The 19,245-nt window shown below is 36.2% G+C and overlaps 1 protein-coding gene across 1 annotated transcript in view; it reads right to left on the bottom strand.

The window, feature by feature from the left end:
* LOC127521463 (CXADR-like membrane protein) overlaps nucleotides 1–16,347 on the bottom strand; it is a 67,096-nt gene extending 50,749 nt beyond the window's left edge. Inside the window, exon 1 of the mRNA XM_051910731.1 lies at nucleotides 15,955–16,347. Coding sequence (XP_051766691.1) covers nucleotides 15,955–15,985 — 31 coding nt within the window. The 5' untranslated portion in view covers nucleotides 15,986–16,347. The remainder of the gene's footprint in view (nucleotides 1–15,954) is intronic.
* Nucleotides 16,348–19,245: the final 2,898 nt, after the last annotated feature.

The raw sequence follows: 19,245 nt of genomic DNA, 5'->3' as shown, positions 1-19,245 counted from the left end.
ATTTATTTTCATTCACTCACACAGGACAATAAGAGTGGGCGTGTGTCCAGTGATTACAGTCTCGTTCTGCCTCTTATTAAAGTGTCACAGACAGAGGACATGATCATGCTGCAGTGATGGCATCTTTAGTCCAATTGACATTTAAATGGGGAACATGACATGCTGTAATATAACACAGCGAGGGGAGGGGTCGGATGTGATGTCCTTTGAGACGAACCTCTCCAGCTGAGCCAGAGTACTGCAGAGAGGCAGGAAGCCAGGTAGGCAGACAGGAAGGTGAAAGAAAGTGGAAGAGAAAGAGATGAGCCTGCCAGACACCTGGCGCTACTTAGAAGAGAAGAAAGTGGCAATTTGGCAGGTAATGAAAGGAAATCAAATATCCTCACTCCAAAAAGGCAAGACACACTTTTCTCTGCCTGTTCAGAATAGCATACCACACTACTCTTACTACTTTTGCAGTATGTGAAAAGTATGAATTTTCTGATACTCGGATGACATACTATATTTGGGGGAAAACGTTCAAAATGTAGTAAAGCATACTGCATAGTATTACATCCCACAAAGCACTGCGCTCAAACATGATCTTCCATTCGACATGTGATGAATAAATCAGAAGTATTATGGGCTGTGAATTTTAATACAACCTTTTTTTGACTCATTATTAGATCAATCTGCCAAAAGTTGCCATTTTTACACAAAAACTTGCAAAATAATATTTATTTCTGAGATTAATTAGATAAACTCACTGAATTAAACATGAGATTGTGACAATAATGTAGCAAACTACTGTTTATTGATGCATAATGCATACTCTGGGTCCAAAATTAACACTCACCAAGCAGCAAATGTGAGAAAAATTGGCTTTGTTTAGTAAATAACATGTCTGACCAGGCAGCCAGTAACTTTATTAAGAATGGCAACATAATACACAGATTCAATCTAAGTTTAAAAACATTAGTCTGAAATACAAACCATCTACTGAAAAAGCAAAAACATCTATCACAACTCCTGAATAAAAAAATACTCTGTCATTTTACTTCAAACCTCTGTGGAGACACTTATGAGAAATATTTCTTGCATTATGCCACCAGAACAAAAATACAAGGAACAAAATCACATTTTTGTGACATGTACAATTTAAACAGACTGGCTGATCTCGTATTTCAGTGGTATTCAAATGGTGGACCACAGTCCGGTTCTGGACCCTGACTTGGTTCCACCCGGACAAAATCGCTGAATTTTACTATTTCTACAGTTTAAAGTGAGCAGTGCGTCAAAACAACGGAGCAGTTCACACCACAAGTGCACGATTTAACAAGTTATAAAGTAAAATATCTAGCTTCCACCAGACCTCCTTCCGTATTCAACTTTTTTGTAAGTTGAATATGGAAGGTGTAGGACATAGCGTAAGCTTTTTGAACTGCGAGAGGCGTTGCACTTTCTTCGTAAGTTGAATACGGAAGGCGGTCTGGCGGAAGCTAGATATTTTACCTTATAACTTGTTAAATCGTGAACCGCTCTGTTTTTTGACGCACTGCTCACTTTAAACTGTAGAAATAGTAAAATGGAGCGATTTTGTCCGGGTGGAACAAAGTCAGGGTCCAGAACCGGACTGTGGTCCGCCATTTGAATACCACTGAAATAGTAGTAAAAAAATGGTGTGCCCAAAAAGTAATTTTGGACCCTGAGCATACTGCTAATTTAAAAAAAATAATAGATACAGTATATACTGTGCAGTATCCAGTATGCAGAAGCCTAGTATTCATTTCACACATATCTTCTTTCTTTCCATCTTCCTCTGAAGATCACACGCTGACGGCAGGATGCACTGTGCCTTCACATCAGCTAACCTTGACATCTGTCTCTCACACATTCACAGCATGGGATAAGCAGTCACACACACGCCGTCGTTCCCTCCAGCTAGCTTTTGCTCACATACTCAAGGATGCGCATAGAATGTATACAGTCATTCCTCTTACAAGAGTGAGGTGTCACGCGTTTGCATAACGCAAGGTCATCTTGGATTTTTCTAATGCTGATCCATGCCATCAAAGAATGCAGACTCATTATCAACAGACCCCTCATCCATCAGTCATCTCACATGATTCAGACAAGATCAGACGACGCCGTCAAAGTTGGTCAAAATCTCTTGCGTCATGTAGATCCTCACACATTAATGAGAAGACACACACTTCCCCTGAAGACACATTTCAACTGTTATTTTATTTTTAGAGAGACTATTTAGGTTTTTCTGCAGACGCAGCACTGACACATTAGATTAAAACAATCATCATTGAATCATCTTTGTAATAGACAACAGATAAATGCTGAGATGTGCTAATGCAGTTCTTTCTGTTGTTCTAGTCTCACACAGCCATGCTTTTGACTACTGGCATAGAGTCTGTCCTCTTACACTACTGTTCAAAAGTCTGGAGTCAGTAAGTTTTTAAAGAAGTGTCTTATGCTCACCAAGGCTTCATTTATATGGTCAAAAATACAGTAAAAACAGTAATATTGTGAAATATTATTATCATTTAAAATAACACTCTTCTGTTTTAATATATTTTAAAATGTAATGTAATCCTGTGATGCAAAGCTGAATTTTCAGCATCATTACTCCAGTCTTCAGTATCAAAAGATCCTTCAGAAATCATTCTAATATGAAAAACATAAAAACTGTTACACTGTGCCGCCCATGTAATGTTAGAGATGCTCTTCCACGCAAACCCAAAGTCTGTATGTTTGCTGAGATTTCCTCTGCCTACCAGAGGAACAGCTACTTTAAAACTGCAAGCCACGGACTTAATTAGCTCATTAAGGGGAGGCAGTGGAAACTCTGCCCTGGTTTCAGCATTACTCAAAGTCACAGGAGCTGTACAGAGGAGAGGTCAATGGAGAGAGGGAAAGAGACATACGCTGTTGACATGAGTAATGTTTGTTTAATCAAGAGACGTTCGGCCGATGGAAAGCCCTTGTTATTCCCTACCGTTCCGCTTGCCTTGACGAATTTCTTGTTATTGTGACATCAAAAATGACCTCAGATACAATGTTTCCTAGTGATTAAAGGGATAGTTTAAAAAAAAAAAAAAAAAGTAGTCATTATTTGCTCTTCCTCATGGCATTTTTCTGCTAAACACAAAAGGAGATGTTTGTTCATTTGTATGTTCAAGCTACTCTTTTCCATAAAATGAAAGTTAATGGTTACCACAGGCTGTAAAGCAAAAATGCATCATAAAAACACCATAAATCAAATCCGTACAATTTGTGCATTGCATTTCAATTCATACAATAGATTTGCAAGGAAATTTACTAAAAATCTCCCCCTCTGCCATAACTCATCTACTTCTACATCATTACCTCTTTAGCCCTTCCCACTAATTTGTGCATAGAGACAGAGTGTCACGCGTCATAATCTAAAAACCACGGCCACTGGGGGGGAAAACAATCCAACCGCCTCCATTGACTTTGTATTGCGTGAGGCTGCCTCCTTGTCATTTCTGACTTATAACAAAAAACAGAACAATGTCTAAAAGCTGCTATGTGACAAGGTGTACAGAAAACAAGCTAAAAAAAAACCCAGAACCAAAAACCCAGAAGTTTTTATAAGCTGTCGACCCAAAAAACAAGCGTTTAAGGACTAAAAAGTGGATACAGGCGATTGAGATAGAGCGCGACATGTCATATTACTATGAGAACTACGCCCACTGAAGGGTAATGTAATCAGCGACAGGAAATGTAATATATAAAACTGACATTTGGATATTTGACTTAACAGTGACTAAATGTTCACTGCACACGTAGGCTTACTGAGGGATACTAAGTGTCAGGATCCCAAGATTTACCCATTCTTCCTGCTGATGCTTCACGTCTTATTGCCTGTATCTACTTTTGTCTCATTAAAGGTTGGCTTTTACAGTTCGGTAGCTTATAAAAACTTAGTTCTGGGTTTTTTAGTTTGTTAGCTGTACACCTTGTCACACAGCAGCTTTAAGGCATTGTTCTGTTTTTTGTTATAAGTCAGAAATGACAAGGAGACAGCCTCACGCAATACAAAGTCAATGGAGACGGTTGGATTGCCCCCCCCCCCCCCCCGGTGTGGGCGTGGCCTAAATGCGCTCTGTCTCTATGTCATGTAGTAGTAAATACAAGAGAGATGCAAACACAGGATTACTCCAGCAATCCATAGAGATGAGGTGCAGCTTGGTCTTCTGATTCGGGACCAGAGTCAACATGTATGGCGAACATTGTAAGTTTAAAAAAAAAAAATTCAAACATGATTTTTGGAGCTTGAATCATACACTGAAAAGAACAGCGTCAACATACTGCTAAACTTCTCCTTTTTTCCCCACAGAGGAATTAACATCAAACAGGTTGGTATGGAAGCTTGTTTCCGCCACTAAATAAAAAAATAAAAAAGGTAATTGTGACTTTATCTCACAATTCTGCCTTTTTTTTCTCGCAATTGCAAGTTTTCATCTCACAATTCTGGCTTTTTTTCTAAGATTTGCGAGATATAAAGCAGAATTGCGAGATATAAAGTCAGAGTTGTGTGATATAAAGTCAGAATTGCGTGACAAAAACTCGCAATTGTGAAAAAAGTCAGAATTGTGACTATATATTTATAATTGCGAGTTTGTCACAATTCTGACTGAGGAAAAAGGAAAAAAGACTGACGTTTTTTTCTCAGAATTGCTAGATATAAACTCACAATTGCGAGTTATAAAGTTAAAATTGCATGATATAAACTCTCAATTGCATCTTATAAAGTCAGAATTCTGCTATAAACTCACAATTCTGAGAAAAAACGTCAGTCTTTTTTCTTCACAATTGGACATTAGAACACGCAATTGCGAGTTTATATCTCAAAATTCTGAGAAAAAAAGTCAGAATTGCGAGGAAAAAAAGATATAAACTTGCAATTCTGACTTTTCTTCTCACAAAACTGACTTTATAACTGACAATTCTGACTTTATATCATGCAATTCTGACTTTATAACTTGCAACTGTGAGTTTATATCTCACAATTCTGAGAAAAAAATCAGATTTGTGAGATATAAACTTGCAATTCTGAGATAAAAAGTCTCAATTACCTTTTTCGTTTTTATTTCATGGCAGAAACAAGCTTCCATTGGTTGGGAATGACATGAAGGTGAATAAATGATGGCAGAATATTTTTTTTGGAGTGATCTATCCCTTAAAGCACCGTATACCTTAGAGCAAATAAAACTTAATATCCTTCTATTAGAAATTCAGCTTGGTCTATAAATAATAAAATCAAACAAAAATGACTTTATCAACATAACCTTTATCCCGTGGCAGATTTCTCCTATAGGATCTTGTTTTTCCTCTGTTGCTGGACACAGTAAATGGCATGCCTCTTTTTAAATGCCAGATTTCGGCTCACGCTGAGGAAGACCGGGCATCTGAGCGAGACCTTCGCCTTTCGTCTGTTCCAGCAGGGACGCGCACTGCAGTTAAGCTGTCACACCGCATGAACGCCAAGGTAAAGCTGCTCAGAATAGACGCAGCAGGAAACAGCAGCCCGACACGCGGCCGCGGCAGCACCTGTATTGACTCGTCCTCCTCCGTACCACAAATAACACCAGACAGCCCTTTTAAAATACAGCTTTTCACAGCTCACACACAAGCCCTCAGTATTTAACTAACAATAGGAGGAAGGTGTCAGCTCCTGAGGGCTGGGGAGGTTGAACCCAATTTTACCGACAAGAGACTCAGGTTATTTCAGGCAGGCCCTTCAGCGGTCCGCTTACATGCTAATACTGCAGTTTAAAAGTGGAAACTGTCACTGTGGAAATTCACCAATAAAATTGAAGTCAGGACTCTCAATGGTAAAAAAATAAATAAAATTTATTTGAAATCACGATCTCTCTCTTACAACCGAAATATATCTCAGAGAGTTACAAAATGAACTCTAAGCAAAACAGAGTATTTATTCAGTAAAATCATACATATTCATTTTTCATTGAACAAAGACTATCAAAGTTGATTGGATAAGCAAATGAACAGATTATCATAAGGCCTCCTACTTCCTTTTATCATATATGTACACTTTCTGGTTCATCTTCATCCACATTGGTCTTCCTCAACATCCCATAATATGCCCACCTGACGTAATTGGAAACATTTTATCTGACTCCCTAGACTCTTTCAAGGCCTACTGACCTTGACTACAGAAAGAGGCTTTATTCACAAGTTGCTTCTCACAACATTTGCAGATTAAAAAAAGATATAAAAAGGCCAATATATCTGAGACTTCTACCAAATGTGTGACAGAAAGGGGGGGGTTGTGCTCATATAAGATTAACAAAACTGATCATGTATAATCAGTGACACACCTATAAAAATAATATTTCTCTTACACAATTCAACCTGATATATAATCTAATATACAATCTAATCTAATATTCAACCTGACTATTAGAATAGAGCTGCACAATATTGGGGGGACTTGAATAGCTACTGTATATTTGTGGGGTAATTTTGTTGGGATTCATCTGCATGGAAAATATAATAATAAATATAATTTTTAAAAAAGCAGAAAAATTACTTTACTCTGAAGACTTTTTTAAAATGGCAAAATCCTTCACTGTAATAAATTTTTTTAGTTTTGAAAATTTCTTTAAAAAGAACCTTTCCACTTAAGTTTTCACAGGCCACATTTATGCTGTTTTTGACCCATTCAATATGACTGTAAATAATATTACGATTTTATTGTGATTATTATTAAATAAAAATATAAAACAAAATAATATATATATATATATATATATATTTGTAATAACACTATTGTACTGTAAAATAAAAATTTGAGTTATAAAGATAATATTATTTATTTATTTTACTGTAAAATTACAATAGCAAAATTTACATCTTAAAAGGATAGTTCACCCAAAAATGAAAAAAATTGTCATCATTTACTCACCCTCATGTTGTTCCAAACCCAAAATAAAGAATTTATAAACAAATGAAGATATTATAAATGAAATATGAGAGATTTCTGTCCCTCTATTGACAGTCTATGCAACTACCACTTTGACGCTTCAAAATATTCATTAAGAAATCGTAAAACTAATCCATATGAATCAACCGGTTTAGTTAAAACTGTCTGAAGAGACTCAGTCGCTTTATATGATGAACAGACTGAATTTAGACATTTATTCACATATAAATATTGATCAGCGAACATAAACAAAGGATCAACCGAACCTGCTTGACGCACAAGAACAAACCTCATTGGTTCTTGTGAAAGCTCAAACGTGATGCGTAACACACGAGAATGAACCTCACTGGTTCTCGCACGTCAAGCGAACATGCTTGAGCTTCTGTTTACCACAACTGCTGTGTGAGTTCATGAATGTTTATGTGAATAAAAGCCTAAATTAAATCTGTTCATCATATAAAGCGATCGAGTCTCTTCAGAAAATTTGGACTAAACCTCTCAATTCATATGGATTAGTTTTACGATCTCTTTATGAACTTTTTGAAGCGACAAAATGGTAGTTGCGTAGACTGTCAATAGAGGGACAGAAATCTCTCTGATTACATTAAGATATCTTAGTTTGTGTTCCAAAGATGAACGAAACTCTTGCGGGTTTGGAACGACATGAGGGTGAGTAAATGATGATTGAATTTTTATATTTGGGTGAACTAACCCTATAATTTCTTAATTTTCAAATGGTTACCCACCAAGCTTTTTTTTTGACAGGTTGCCGGCAAATAAAAATATGTGTTGACGGTTTGAAGTGAGTGAAGTGCTGCCCTGTGTATATCCAGCTATCCAGCCTGGTCTCATTGTTAATACGTAGGTATAAATATGTAACTTTAAAAGACACAAAACTTACATTTTTGTATGTTTAGAAAGGTGCTGAAACATACAGTATTGACGTATTTATAGCACTAAAACGTAATATGTTTTTTTAAGCGAGAAAAAAAAGTAAAATATTTATGAATCTTTCATGTCATAAAGATATATGTATAATTTCCCTTTTATCGTTTTGTAGATAAATGTAAGATCCCTAAACCCCACCCCGAACCTAAACATACCCATTTTATACATAATATTAAAAGAATAAAACATAATGGACATTGGGGATAATTTTGATACCAAAGTTCCATAGTTGGGCAGACCATAAACTTTAAACATGGTGTAGGGGAGAACGATTGGATGTCTGTGACTGGTTTTCTTTATTAGTTTTGTTTAATTATTATTAGTTCAACTACATCGCCTTGTCTTGTCATTAAATGTGGTGCATATTTATATGTGCATATTTATTTGACCTAAATTCTAGAACTGTCAGCAAGGTGACTATCTAGATGAATTTTTATATGGTTGTCAATGAATGGGACAATAAATATAGTTTTGGCTTTAATATTTAGATTTTCCCAATAAATAGGCAAGAATAAACCTGGTGTCCTCCATGATTCCTGTTCTTTCCGACAACAAATCCCTTGTATGTGGCAAGTTCAGAATCACAATTTCAGAAATGGGAAATAGGAAATTTACGATCGCATGTGAAGGCAGCATTAGTTGCACTAATTCTAATCTTGCATACTTTTTAGGATGGATAGCATGCAAAATGGGAGGCAACGATGAGTTTGAGTCTGTGCCATATTCTAATCCCATTCCATCTGTCTTTCCACTGCAATTTCCCTTCGCTCTCATGCTATATATCATTAAAGAGTGGCAAAAGCCCAAAAACAAAATATAAAATCAACTAGGATTTTCCCAGAGCTTTCTGTGCTGTATTATGTTCAAGGGACACCTCATTTTAAATACATCTTGAATCCTGCACCATAATCAGAAAGTTGCCAAACGCAACCTGCGGGTGTTCCTTCTGGGTGTATTAGCCGTGAAGGGATGAGCGATGCGAGATGGCAAAAACTGCTGCTGCTTTTGTTTCTGTAGGTGAACAGAACGCACTGATTCAACAGGAGCAATTAGAGCAAAAAAAAAAAAAAAAAATCACACATGTGCAGTGCAGTGGAACGGCTCAGTTTCTTTAAGAAGTTATGTCTAACGACTCGTAAAAAAACAGAAGTACTAGTGCCATATGTTCTGTAAAAAAAAGTTAGGGAGAGAAAGCAAGAAAGAACTAGAGAGAAGGAGAAAACCTCATTAGCTTCTTCCAGCATGTGTGCCAACTACAACGTTATCTGTCAGAAATGCATAACCAGAAGTTCGTCCACCGAGAAAATTATTTAGACAGCTCAAAAACAATTTATGAAAGTGCTTTAGAAGAAAAAAAATAATTTGAGCTTCATATTTCTGCTTTTCTAACCTCCAGTCACTTGCTTGCCAGGTTTCCACTATAAGTGCATTACAGCAAATGCTTTTAATTTGAAAAAAAAAAAAAATATATATATATATATATATATATTCTGTGTTAATCGACAACAGATGCTTTTCATAGACATTAAATATAATTCACAAGATTAATTAATATATTTAAACACATCCATCACTCTTTGTTTGTCTGGCTTCTCATATTAAAAGGTTTTGCTCATTTATCAAATGGACAACACGTTGCAGTGGACAGCAGAGTTAATAAATGTTTAGAGTGAATCGTTTGTAATCCTGGAGGAGGGGTGTGATTTAAGTTTCATTCTTGGCACTAAAAGCTTAGAAAAAATAATATTCTATAGTAGTCCTCGTTTTCCCTCCCGTTTATAAAGAAATGTGACTCTTATCCAAATGTACGAATTCATCTTCAGGGTGGTCAAAAGCAAAAGAAAAAAAACAAAACAAAAATAAAGATACATTTTATATTTAAAAAAAAAAAAAAAGTTCTCAAAAAACACCCTGTAAATCCCCGCCAATGCTGCCTATAAATCCAGAGGTAACTCTGAAACTCAAACCTCCCCCAAATATTTTTGAAAGAAATATTTTGGTTTTTCCACAATGAAAGCGTGAGGTGAGAGCATGTGGTTTGGATTACAGTAAATCTAAACCGTTTCACGGTGTCTCAGGAAAACCAGGAGTAAAGGAGATCATTCCAACTCTGAGCCTCAAATGCTCCTCCACAATCTGTTTGCCATTTTCCTCACTCGTGTCTCTGAGTGCTGTGAGATTTGTAGGTCAGAGTGGCCTGTGCCATGAGACACTTCAAATGCAATGATGACCAACATACACTAAAAGCACAAGGGACGGAAGGTAAAACATTCTTTACAAAATGACTCTATGCTCTCATAACATATGCTATCTATCTATCTATCTATCTATCTATCTATCCATCCATCCATCTATGCACGTCTAAATTTGTAAAGTCTAATCGAGTCCTATCTTCATTTTAGACTAAAAATACCATTTTTGTCATGTGGAACACAAAAGGAGTCTATAACAAAATGTAAAATTTGCTCATTTCTATAGAATGAAATTGTATACAGCAATCACTGGCATGGTTATTTATAATAAAAAAAAGCACACTAAATAAAAACTTTACGACAAAATCAACACACCTTACACATATGTATAAAAAAAAAATACACAAGTTTTGCATTTATTCTCAGAATTCATCTATATATGTACTACGTTCGAAAATGTTTTAATGTTTTTAAAAGAACATGCATTTATTTGATCAAAACTGCCATGAAAACAGTAATACTGTCAAATATTATTACAATTTAAACAACTATTCTATATGTTAATATATTTTAAAATGTAATTTATTCCTGTGATGCAAAGCTGAATTTTCAGCATCATTACTCCAGTCTTCAGTGTCACATGATCCTTCAGAAATCACTCAAATACTGATTTGGTGCTCAAGGCATATTTCTTATCATTATCAATGCTGAAAACAGTTGTACTGCTTAATATTTTTGTGGAAACTGTGATGCATTTTTTTCAGGATTCTTTTAGAGAAAAGATCAGCATCTTTGATATAGAAATCTTTTGGAACATTATAAATGTCTTTACTGTCAGCTTTGAGATATATGTATTTCTGTCATGACAACTCTCAGAGTGTTTGGCATGGTAATGGATATGACAATGTTGATATGTTTGATATGTCTTGGTGGAATAGATAAAGTGCGGCATTTGCTACTGCCAATACATACACGACACACTGCTGTGAGCAAGTAAGACATGCTGCTGCTGTACAATATAGCATACATTAATTACCCATAGCAGATCTATACATGTGGAGCTGGGGAAGGTGGAGGGTTTCTGAAAGCGCGCTGCAACTCCTACAGCAAAGGCTGACCAAGTATTTGAAGGTTGAGCAGCGAGCTCATTGGCTACTGATACAGCAGGAACCAATCAGCTGTGCCCTACAGATTGATGTGATTGCAAGCAGAGTTAAGGACCTAACAGCCTGTGGCATCTAGAGTTTCATGACAGAACTTTTTTTTTTTTTTTTTTTTTTGCAGGGTACAACTCAGGTTATTTTTATCTATTCACTTGTTGTTAAGGTGTAAGGTTTCATACGGTCAATAAGACAATGTACAATATCACACTTTCATGTCACTTATCAAAACAGACCATCCCACACTCACACATACAGCAACACCGCTGGACTGTTTTTTGGATGTGTTGTGCACATGTACAGCAGTGTGATTGATATCAGTGTGTGTGTGCATGTGTGTAAGTCTGTGCATGTTAAACTGTGTGTGTGTGTGTGTGTGTGTGTGTGTACAGAGGAGGTAAGTGGCTGGTGCTGTGTGTCTGGTGGGAGAAAGGATGTCACTGTGATTTCTCTGAACGGAATGACACGGCTCTCAGTGAGGGCCGGCCCTGCTGTGATGTGCTCTACTAATTAAAGACAGCACTGGGTCCCCATGGGGATGTTCACACACACACACACACACACAACTGACATGGTCCATGTGAAGCCGGGCTCATCAGAAGCTGAATTAGAGCTAGGTGCTGAAAAAATACACACTACAGTTCCTGACTCAAGTTACTAAATTACCACAGCCGTCTGAAAACACACACACATGGGCTAGTTACTCCCAGCTTTTTGTTGGTGTGCGCTTTAATATGGCTCATAATCCTGTGGGAAGTGTATCGAGCTTCTTTGTACAAATGGTTTCATTACTGAAGGCACTATACAGTATTTATGGTGTCTAAGAAAGTAATGCAGGGACGTCCATTTAGCAAGCAAAAATTAATAAATTATAAACAAACAATTAAATATTAATGTCATTTTGCCATGAAATATCAGGAAGAAAACATTTACTATGACATAGAGAAACATTTTTCTGTTATGGCACACGCACAAATGATCCTATTATCTCACTGCATTTGTGCAAGCAAATGCAGATGCTCGCAGTGAATGAATGGGCCTCTGGCATAGAAAGGTTGTGGTCTCAGCAGGGTTAGGGTTAGAGACACTGAGGTCAAGTAAGGAGATACTCCATATTTCAGAACGCTACATGCAGCTTTTGTTATTAAAGTCTGTTTGACAGCAACATTCACAGGGCAGAGAGAGCGAGAGCGAGAGAGAGACTGAAAGAGGGGGAAGGCAGCACACAGCAGGATGTCACTTCCTGACCTCTAGTTCTGGATGCCCATGTCATCTTTATACTTGACAGATACTTTGCTGCCCCTGGAGATCTATCTAAAAATAGACTGATCTTAGATCTGCTTCTTAACACACTCTTTATTTGAGTACGCTGCAACAAATGGTTGTTTTAAGCAATGGAAAAAGCTTTGTTTTATATTAGGGATAGGGATGCACCCATATTAAAATTCTTGCTGATACTGATAAGCTAATAATTATTTTATGTTATGGTCAATAATAAAAACAACAGGCAGATATTAACTATTTTGTTGAAATAAATAAAAAACACTAATGCTAATCGTTTTAAATACTACAAATTAATTTAAAAATCACAACATTATAATGTACAATATGAAAAATTAAATTATTAGTGTTTTTAAAGAATAAATTTAAGTGAACGTAAAATTATGGCAAATGTCATATAAATATAAAAATAGTGGAAATATTTTTAATTTTATATCAGATGTTAAATTGAAATGGTATCACACATGCCTAATTGTTATATATAGTCTTAAAACTGGATAATATATAACAAAAACATTTTGCTGTGCAAATCTTAAAACTGAATAAAAATAACAACATATAAAAAGTTTCAAAAAAATAATATAATATAATATAATATAATATAGGAAATGAGGATGCCCAATATCAGGTGATATAAATTTTTTAAAATATCTAATGCAGATAATTGACATGGTATATCATGCATGCCTAATTTTTATATATCTAACAAATGTTCCGCAAATCTTAAAACTGAATAATAATATATAAAAACGTTAGTGATATTGGTAGAACATCACATGGCTGGAAAGACCTATCAGCCAATCAGATTCGAGAACCAGAACAATCTGTTGTATATAATATAATAAAATATAATATAATATAATACAGTGCAGATAATTGACATGGTATATGGTGCATCCTTAATTTATATATATATATATATAATAAAACATTTTGTTATGCAAATCTTAAAACTGAATGTAAAATAACACAGAATTTAATGAGGAAAGTCTCAATGAACCTATCCAGCCCTTCAAATATAACCTGAATAGTAGCACATTTTGGTTTAGCAGTATCTTGCCATTGCTACCGCATCATGAGCACATTTCTCAGGGAAAAAAACACAAGTTGCTCTAGGAGAGAGAATAATCAAACAAACAAAACAGTTTGTGCTGCTCAGAAAACATCTATTTAGAACTGCAGGAGTGATAATTCCTGCTATAGGGAATAAGATGTTCTTTACTATTAGACAATGATCAATTATTTCCAGAAGAAAAGCCAAAACCAAGTAAATTTCAAAGCCATTAGATAGACAGATCGATGGACAGGCAGCTATACAGCTGTGTTTGTGTTGGCATGTCTGCGGGGTGTGAATGACAGTGTTGTGATATGTTGTGTTGTTTGCATGGCTTGTCTAGCACAGTTGTTTTAATGCAACTAATGAAAGCGCTCATCATGATAATTGCTGTGGCGTTTGCTGTTGTATGTGTGCGAGTCGGAGGACTCAAGCGCCTCGCGTCTCTCTGCGCCGCTTATTGTCTACTCTAGTCACAACACTTCGGTAAACGTCAGTAAAAGAAAGCACACATGCTGTGGTAATTTACAGAGCATGCAGTGCTACAGAACTTAAGCCAACATTAAATTATTATTACTTGTTTCTAGTCTCATTGTGAATGGTTAATCAGCGCAAGTTATTCCAAATGAAAAAGCACTTGTTTCTGCAGTTTTCATCAAAACACAATAACTAAACGTCCTTTTCGTCTGACGTCATCAAGACCTCTTATTTTTTTCAATTACTCTCCTCCAACCACCTGTCATACACACCCTCTTTTCATGATACAATCAATTCCCAATGGATAAAATCCACATTTTTACTCACTGAATATCCAGATCCACTCTGAAATATCACATTACAAGTAAAATGGCTTACACACAACTTCAAACTCATGTATTGATTCTCCAGCAGCCAACTGGAAATAAGACACACACTGAACATCATGACAGCAGCAAATTTAATTTACACAGAACCAAAGCCTAAAACTAAACTAAAACTTTTTTTTTTTTGCTGACTTGCAACTAAGAACTGACATTTTCTTAAGGACATGCAAATCTAGTTATATCTAGGATGATGTCTGGTAAAATAGGCCATAAGGTAAAATATGCCAGATACACAATAATACTTGACATGCATGAAATGGTCTGAGTTTGCAGGACAACTAATTTTACAGAGTATTGAAGGGAAAATATAAAATCACAATAGCAGCTTTTCACATTACATAGCATTCATTTCTTTGTTCACAATGATGGTTTTGAAATACTGGCCCATTTTACTGAACATAGTGATGTTGATACTGAGGGAAACTTCTGACATTTAAATAGCTCTTGGGTTTAAACAGTTGTTTTTTGTTACATATTTTTAACATAAAATGATAGAAGGGACCTGACTTAACAAAATGCGCAGTCTGGAAAATGTGCAGAGACATTTTAATGCTGCTTCAGACCAAAATGTGGCCCTTTTTACCTGATTTCACCCTATGTGTCAGACTTAAACACTAAATATATGCATTCTCAATTACAGAAATATGGAGAAATAAAGAAAAATGTAAAAGAAATTTGCTTTCAACTTCAAATTCAACACTAAAATAGTTCTCTTTCAGTACAGTATCATTTAAAATATTGCAGAGAGTTTGTAAAAAGGCTGTGAAACATGCATTTAACATCACTTTTGGACAATCAAGAAAAACATAACTTAATTCATGGACAGGAAGGCATTAATAAATTAATGCATAATATATCCGGATGCTGAATAATACAGCACAAGGAAGGTTGAAGTATACCTGGTTATGGCAAGCCACTTTAATATTTAATTACTTTTTAATCTACTAAAAAGATTGAACTATAAAATAGCTATTTTGACTAGTCCATTACATATAACAAGTAAACAATAAAATGTGCCTAGTAAAACTTATACCAGCAACAACTGGAATAGAATAGGAAGTGAATAGTTGACATCTGAATCACAGACCAACATAGAATTCAGTGGCGAAAATGTGAAATTTGTTACTAAACAAAAAATGGAATAGTGACAAGTACTGTAGCAAAAAAATAAATAAATAGCCTAAGAAAAATATTCTAATGTCTAAAAAACAGTTACTAGTGAAAATAAAAAGATAATAATCACTATTTGAATGGCCTACACAGTTCTAATAGTAACATAAAAATCGATACTAGTACGCTTAAAGAAAATGCTAAAACAGCTTGCCATAATCTGATCTCTTATTTTTGTCAATTGTCGTGTAAAAGTAACATTAGCAGAAACTACAGACATCACCAAACAAGTAAACTACTACAAAGTCTATTAAATATCTACAACTGATCAAATTTGCCAAGCGCTGCAGAAACATCACTCCACAAGCACGAGGAGGAAACTTACCTAAGAGAAGGGCACGAGCGCTGGCAGACATCACGTCTCCGGACTGAAAATCCTACAGAAACGTCTCCTTTGCTCCTCAAAACGAGCACATTGAGTCATTGAAATGGTCTCTCAGTTTTGTTCTGAACATGAACGGAGCGATATCGCCGGCTGAGACCATCAAAAGCATCTCTGAGATCTCCAAACGTCCTGAAGCTCCTTCACAAACGCCCGTTTCCTCCGAAGAGAAGTTCTCATTGACTTCAACAAGGATGCGTATCTACGATCTCCTTCCTCTCCTCCGCCTCTTGCTCTCTGTAGGAAGGAACCACAGGCTGGTAAAGGTGTGTGAGGGGATGTGGAGACCTCTGCAGTTAAAGGAGAACACTTTCCTTTGCAGATTTCCTTACGGGACACATGCAGATAGATGGCCACTGGATACGAGTCTCTCTCTGCTGCTGCAATGAAATGATTAGCCTACTTTATAATAACCCAAAATTAATGAAAAGCCTTTAACAGATCCGTGTAGCCCATGTATTTAAATGAATATATAAACTAAATTTAATGACATTTTAACTAAATTTAATGACATTTTGAATCGCATTATAGGCTATACTGCAACAATAAGTTAAGCTATTGTTAATAATTAAAGATTGTCTAAAGTGTTACAAATAAAGAGACCAATAGATTTTCAAGAGAACGAGGTTTCAGGAAAGTCATTGAGTGACAAGGCTACTTCACCCGAAGATATAAATTCTGTCATTATTCATCCTCATGTTATGCCGTTCCGTATTTTGTTATTTTTTTTCGTGGAAAAAAAAAAGATAATGAAGAATCTTCACATAGCTTTTTTTTTTATCATACAACGACAGCAGCCATCTAGCCTATATCTAAACAGTACATAAACACCATAAACGTAGTGTATATTACTTTATATTCTACATCTGAAGTCATATGATGAACAAAATAAAAATCAAGACGTTATTTACTGATAATCTTGTGTGACATAGCTTAAAGTCCTGTTGTAATTACCGTAATTATGACATGACAATGCGTGACATTCAACTTTGAGCAGTTCAAGCAGAGATCGTATTATTATAGGGAGATAAGAGGTTCTGTATCTCTTACCACTGGAGAAAGCGTAACGGCTAAATTAATCACGTGCGGCATCTCTCAGCCTATTGTGTCGCCGTTCAAAACTCCTCCCTGCGTACCGCCAATGCATACTGCCAGTTAGCATTAGCCATTACGGTTTTTTTTTTGGCTAAAGGTTGCAGGCTTGCCTTCCAGTGGCTTTGGTTCAAGTCCTCAGAATTATGCGTTTCTATGGCAACGCTATCATGAATTTGCAGCAGTCAGGTGGTACAGCTGTCATGTGGTACAAGTCAGAGCTCTCAGAAAATAGAGTGGTGCAGGTATGACACCACTTCGTTGGCCAAAATGCGGAAGTGAGTTAGCATTTTAGCACTTCCGGTTCCATCGCCCCGAAGTCGATGGGTTTTTTTGAAGGGGATTTTGGTTAAATGGCTGAAATAAGGTCTGTGGTGAACACAAGCTCAAGACAGTTTCACGTTTTATTCTACGGCATAAAATGCATCAGTAATACCCCACTTGTGGTTTTTTTTAAGCTGTTATGCGTCTTGAAAAAGGCGGTTGCTAACAAGTGGCTAAATGGGACTACACAGGCAGTCAGGGACATTAGACGTCACCACGGCGAAAAGGTAAGCTCAGTCTGCTTTTACAGCCTCATTATGCTCATAATTGTACTCTTATAAACTATTCTAACTCAAACGTGCTGGGAAAATGTTTTTAGATAAAAACTGAAAGAGTTGTCGGAAGCTCAGTGATGGTGACGTTGAAGTCGAGCGACCGTGGTGTAGTTCGTTTATAGCCTACCTTTAGCTTTTTACTTCTGGCGACTGCATTTAGGCTTCAAACTTCATAAAAGTTATGTTCATCTGTGAAAATTATCTTGATGTACAAAACGTGTAAGTATCATAACCCTTTGTTAAACACAGAGCTTATTTTTTGCGATTTTCCAAAAGTCTATGGGAAAAATGCATAGGCTTTTGATCGAGGGAACCCGTGCGCCGCTAACTTCCAGGTTGGCCTACAAAGTGACGTCATACCTGCACCACTCTATACTCAGTTTACAAGTTGTAAATACGAGTTCTGTGAGGTACTGAATGCTTTTTACAAGTCTTAAGGCCCGTTCGCACCAAGGACGATAGCTATAAAGATAAAGATATAGTTATAAAAATTGTTCTCAATATTAAACGATAGCAGAGTTCATACCACAGCTATAAAGATCATGGCACAGAAAAACAATATCGTTCGAATCACTTTTAGAATGATTTTATCCATCAATAAAAACATTGACAGCCAATCAGAATCCATCCTGCTGTAATGAGCTCGAGCATTTAAAGTGACAGACTTAGAATAAACAGAACAATATCGTCTGCTGGTGTGGATGCTAATATAATCATCTTTATAGTGGTTCTTGGTGTGAACGGGCCTTTAATCTTATAATTATGGTAATTACGACATGGCCTGAACATACCAATTATGGGCAAATGCCATTTGCACTTTTGCATGTCATGTGATTAGTAACGGTTTGCATAGATGGAATATAGAGTACCTCAGGGATGACGTGTTTTTGTAGGCAAAACCCGGAAGCGAGTTAGCATTTTAGGACTTCCGGTTCCATCACCCTAAAGTCTATGGGTTTTTTGAATGGGTTTTTGCTAAATTGCCTGAAATAAGGTCTGTGGTTAACAAAGCCTCTAAATATTTTCACGTTTTGATCTATGACATAAAACACACCAGTTATAACCCGCTTGTGATACTCATTTAAACCTTTATTGTGTCTTAAAAACAGCGGTTGCTAACAAATTGCTAAAAGGGACTACTTCCTTTGGTGGGGACTTTAGACGTCATCATGACAAATAGGGACAACATTTGGACAACATTTCTCATGAAAGTGGATAAGTATTCATACACAGCGCAGATCATATTCAGCGAGCATGTTTTTAAATAAAGTTGTTTTTTATAAATATGGTTTAAGGAAGCTTGGTGGTGGATGTTGATCCGCGACCATGGTGTGCTGTAGTCTGTTTATAGCCTACTGTTAGCTTTTTATATCTGACGACTTTATTTAGGCTTCAAAATGTATAAATGTTGTGTTAATTTGTAAAGATTATCTTGATAGACAAAACGTGTAAGTGTCATAACCCTTTGTTAAACACAGAGCTTATTTTTTGCGATTTTCCAAAAGTCTATGGGAAAAATGCATAGGCTTTCGATCGAGGGAAC

This window comes from Ctenopharyngodon idella, chromosome 10, assembly GCF_019924925.1.
Source record: "Ctenopharyngodon idella isolate HZGC_01 chromosome 10, HZGC01, whole genome shotgun sequence".
NCBI lineage: Eukaryota > Metazoa > Chordata > Actinopteri > Cypriniformes > Xenocyprididae > Ctenopharyngodon > Ctenopharyngodon idella.
The sequence above is the reverse complement of the archived record's forward strand: the minus strand, read 5'-3'. Positions and strand labels throughout refer to the sequence as shown.